The following is a 5,156-nucleotide window of genomic DNA, read 5'->3' as shown; positions in this document are numbered from 1 at the left end:
ACAATAAAAAATTATAGGTACGTTGGAGACGTATCAAGCATCCCCAAGCTTAATTCGTGCTCCTCCTTGAGTAGGTAAATGATAAAACAGAATTTTTGATGTGGAATGGTACCTAGTATATTTATCCATGTAATTTTTATTTATTGTGGCATGAATGTTCAGATCCATAAGATTCAAAACAAAAGTATAATATTGACATAAAAACAATAATACTTCAAGCATACTAACAATGCAATTATGTCTTCTCAAAATAACATGGCCAAAGAAAGCTATCCCTACAAAATCATATAGTCTGGCTATGCTCCATCTTCATTATACAAAATATTCAAATCATGCACAACCCCGATGACAACCCAAGCAATTGTTTCATACTTTTGGTGAACTCATTCTTGTACTATTGTGAACTCATTCTTTATTTATATTGGGGCAAAATGTGAAAGTAATCTTTAAATTATGGGCCATCACTTGATCGAATGTCAACTTGGGGGTACAATTTATCAAACGCGTATATTTTGAGGGCAAAAAATAGAATTAACTCATCTTTTTTTAACACGGTACAGACGCAAGCACTCATATACACGCGCATACACTCACCTCTATGAATGCAGACACGCACACCCTACCCCTATGAGCACCTCCGAAAGACTGAACCGGCATATCATCTTAAAATTTACGAAGTCACTATAGGCACCTCTTCGTCGACGGGAACGTCTCCTCCCACTGAATGCGCATCGCGGGAATCCTGAAATAAATCCAGAAAAAATACAAACATCAGGACTTGAACCCTGATGGGCTAGGATACCACAGTTTCTCTAACCATCCAACCATAGATTGGTTCGCGAATTGACTCATCTCTTAAAGAAGGAAGGTACGGATAGGACACGTTATGGATTTATTGTCCACGACCATGAGCTTCTCACGGGACAATGAAATACTTGCTTTGCGAATACAATCTTGTTAGTTATTGTTTGGCAAGTTATGGCAGAGCTAATGGCCGAACTGTTGTATGACTGGGTTTTGGACCGGACAAAGTTTTTCTTTAACATAGTACAGATGCAAGTGCTCATATACACGTATATACACTTACCCCTATGAATGCGCACACATACATCCTGACCCTATGAGCACCTCCAAAAGACTGAACCAACATATCATCTTGAAATTTACGAAGTCATCGTAGGCACCTCGTCGTTAACAAGAACGTCTCCTTTCACTAAATGCGCATCGCCGGAAATCCTGAAATAAATTCAGGAATAAATACGAGCACCAGAACTGAAACCCTGATGGACCGGACAAAGTTGTTGAACAATGTAATCTGGAGGGTAGCATGGCTTCTTGAGTAATACAAAAGTATTTCCCACAAAAAAAAGGTTTTTCAGGGGGGTCAATGAGCGGATTGAAGTTTCTCGTAGGATCATTTAGTAAAAAAAGAAATACTGATACCGATGTGGGGTATAATTCCGTCGATCAAATCAAGTCACAATAACACTCTGAACATAAGGTAGCTGGAGGTAGATTAAAATCGTTGCATCAAACGAACCAACCATGCCAACAAACACCCGTCGAAATCGTACCGCGTCAACTTCAGTTCCTTTTTCTCGTATCGCGCGATCCCATCGCTGTCGTAAGAACGACAATTAGAGAGAGTGCATGAGGACGAGCCTGCAGGCCAGAGAGAACGGCTGCCAAATATGTGCATGTTGATGTTGGGAGCCATCCACATCAAACTTGCTTTTACGCACCTGAGATTCTTGGTTGCTATCCCTCACCAGATCGGACGGCGCGCGCAACAGACCTCATCAAGGCACCGATACATGCATGCACGAGAGTCAATGTCATCGCATGCAGATCCAGCACCAAGGTTAGCTAGCTAGAGAAGCTAGAAACGTACTGCAGCGAATCAGACCACTAAAGAAGAAACTTGTCATGGATGAACATGGTGTCAAAGAAGCAAACAACCTTGAGCACGTCTACTGCAAAGTCTACTTACAAGTTTCATGGATAGGATATGAACTCTCTAAGAATAGAATAAGGGTACACGGCTTTGAAAAATCATCTCCAAAAATAGAATAGAATAGAATAGAATAGCCTAGTTGGCTATGATCTGGTCACCAACACCGAGCTACTGCAAACAAATCTGAATTACTAATTACTCCTCTCTCTCTCCCGTGGCTACAATCACAAATATTGCTCACTCAGTTTCTGTTATTTTATGCTTTCCTCCTTGGTCTCCCATGCACCCGTGCTCTGAGCAGACACAGATCGATCAGATCCCCGGCTGGCTAGATCTTGTGTTGTGATCTGCAAAGTTTCCCTGTTTCTCCTATCCGGGTCGTAAATTCTGGAAAGGAGTGACTTGAATGTTGTCACCAAACCCATCATCAATTTTACTTACGGTCTTGCACTGCTGCCCTATCTACACATTCAATGTCCGGCGTCCCTTCAACAGCTAGCACACACGAATCATGCATGGCGCGTGCCCGGGCCAGTGCCAGGTCTTCTACGCGCATGGCGCTGTGGCACTCGCTGCGGCGGCGGTGGCGGCGGCGCCGGCGTCCAGGCCGCAGGGCTCGTCGAGGACGGGGGCGAGGTCGCGCGGACGTACCTCCATCCGTAGCCCGTCCTTCATGAAGAGCGTGAGCGACATCTTCTGCTCCACGCGGTGGCCCGGCGCCACGGTCAGGCGGTGCCGGAGCAGCACGCTCCCGGCGATGTTCTTCATCTGCAGGTAGGCTAGGTCCTTGCCCAGGCACACCCTCGGCCCGGCGTTGAACGCCACGAACTTGTACGAGTCATGCTGCTCGAACTTGGTGCCGTCGGCCGACAGCCATCGCTCCGGCCGGAACTCGAGGCAGTCCTCCCCCCACACCGCCTTCATGCGCCCCGCCGAGTATATGGAGTAGGTGACCGACGACCCGGCCGGCACGAAAGTGCCGTCGGGGAGGTAGTCGTCCGCGACCACGTGCTTGGAGTCCTCGGGGACGGAGGGGTAGAGGCGGAGGGTCTCCGACAGCGCCGCCTTGAGGTAGACCAGGCGGTCGAGCTCCTCGAAGGTGAAGGGCTCCGCCAGCCACAATGCCGGGTCGTGGGCGCCCCGTGACGCGGCGAGAACGGAGCAGAGCTCGCGCACGATCTTGCGCTCCACCGCAGGGTGGGTGGACACGAGCCAGAAGAACCAGGAGAGCGCCACGGAGGAGGTGTCGCGGCCGGCGAGGATGAAGTTGAGCGCCACGTGCTGCAGCGACTCGTCCGAGTAGGATCCCTTCCGCATGAACCGGGAGAGCAGGTCGTCGTGCGTCGCCGCCGTGTCGCATTTGCCGTTGCCGGCGGCGAGCTCGAGCTTGCGCTTCTTGATGACGGCGGCGAGGTACTGGTCGACGTGGGCCATGCTGCTGGTCAGCGTGGTCTCCATGCCGAGGCCCAGCCACTTCTTGCAGCGCCACAGGCACTCCGGGAAGATGAAGCGGTTGAGCGTGGCCTCGGTGGCGCGGTCGAACGCGGAGGCGAACTCGTTCTCCGGCAGGCCCTGGGCGAGCGTCTCCGGGTCCTTGCCGAACGCCAGGCCGCAGATGTTGTCGAAGGTGAGGCGGAGGAGGAGGTCCTGGAGATCCACCTGCGCCTTGCCCTTGGCCGCGTCGGCCAGGATGGGCAGGAGGCGGCCGTGGATGGAGCGCGAGACCCAGCGGGACATGGCGGTCCGGAGCGTGCGGGTGGTGAACTCGAGCGCGGCCGTCTTGCGCTGCGCGAGCCAGGTGTCGCCGTCGGAGTTGAAGATGCCGTCGCCGAGCAGGTCCCGGAAGACGCCGTGCCAGAAGGGGCCCTTGGGGTAGTTGTCGAAGCGCGCCTTGAGGACGTGCTCCAGGTTGCGCGGGTCGCAGGTGACGGTGACCAGCCCGCCGCGGCGCGCCACCCCGGGCACCGCGAAGATGCAGGTCTGGTAGGTGCCGCCCGCGCGGCGCAGGTTGCCGGCGATCCACTCGTGCATGTCCTCGGCGTGCTGCACCAGGCCGGGCAGGCTGCCGAGCACGGGCCACACCCGCGGCCCGCGCAGCCCGCGCGACATCCGCCAGAACCACGCCATGTACGCGGCCACCGCCGACGCCACCACCGCCCACGTCCCCACCTCCATTGCCGGCTGACCTCCCTGAAGCAAGCTCTGCAAGTGTACGTACGCGCGTGTATATACCCCGCTGGCTAGCGAGCTGGGTAGAGTGGATCCAAGGGGTGGATCGGCGAGTTAAGGTGCTGGCTGGGCTGGGCTGGGCGTAATAAGTGACTCCACATGGAGGAAGCGAGCGAGGAGGATGGCAGGGGGAGACTAGGGTTTTATAGAGGTGGTGGGTTATCGATGGGAGCAGTGCAGTGTTGAGAGTTGGTTGAGATGGCTGGCGATTTATTGGTAGCCTGCCAGCGCGTCCCGCTGTAGCTGCATGCCGTACTACTACGATCTACAGCAGGATACCTGCATATACGTACTCCGAGGGAGGTAGCTAGCCTTGTGTTTTCATTTTCTTTTCATTTCTTTGCGTGTGTGTAGTGAGTGTTAGTGACCGGGCTCTGGAGTCTGGACCGATGAACGAACGAAGAAACGGGGGCGGGGGGTGGTGGGCCATAAATTGCCGCCGGGGTCGTTGGGCGACCCAGCGACCAGGGCGCGCCCAACTGGCCCAAGCAAAGGAGAACCAGCCAGCAGCGCGGTCAGCCGAGGCCAATCGCCCGCCTTCGATCGGTCGATCGATCGCCTAGCTACCCAACGGTGGAGAGGGGGGAGCCCATTGAATGCATTCAAGGGGGGTGGAGACGCTTAAATGGAGATCCAACCGTCCGTCCATCATCAACCCACCATCACCATGCACCCTTCCCTTCCCTTCCCTGTACAGCACTGTACGTACCAACGCGACGGTGCTGCATTGTGCATGGGTGGAGTGCGATGCAGGGCACTGCAGCTGTGCATGCAGCTGGGACACGATGCATGGGAGCGGAAACAATAAACGCCGCGGCGACTCCGGCCGGCCAGCTCGAGCCGGCCGCCTTGAAGGAGCGATGTCGGCGTGCGGCCTGGCAGCGCCATGTGCGGCGCGGCTAAGCTCTGGCCGATAACTAGTTAATTGGGGCTTGCTTGCCACGTCTTGGTTGGGAGAGACACGAGTCCATGT

General features: G+C 54.2%; 1 protein-coding gene across 1 annotated transcript; it reads right to left on the bottom strand.

Annotated features, from left to right (window-relative positions):
- Nucleotides 1-1,942: 1,942 nt before the first annotated feature.
- LOC123127911 (cytochrome P450 86A2) lies at nucleotides 1,943-4,332 on the bottom strand. The gene has a single exon (XM_044547770.1). The coding sequence runs from the start codon at nucleotides 4,127-4,129 to the stop codon at nucleotides 2,501-2,503; it is 1,629 nt and encodes a 542-aa protein (XP_044403705.1). The 5' UTR covers nucleotides 4,130-4,332; the 3' UTR covers nucleotides 1,943-2,500.
- Between the last annotated feature and the right edge of the window lie 824 nt (nucleotides 4,333-5,156).

The sequence above is a fragment of the Triticum aestivum genome, chromosome 6A, assembly GCF_018294505.1.
Source record: "Triticum aestivum cultivar Chinese Spring chromosome 6A, IWGSC CS RefSeq v2.1, whole genome shotgun sequence".
NCBI lineage: Eukaryota > Viridiplantae > Streptophyta > Magnoliopsida > Poales > Poaceae > Triticum > Triticum aestivum.
Note: the sequence above shows the minus strand (reverse complement) of the source record. Positions and strands in the feature narration are given on the sequence as shown.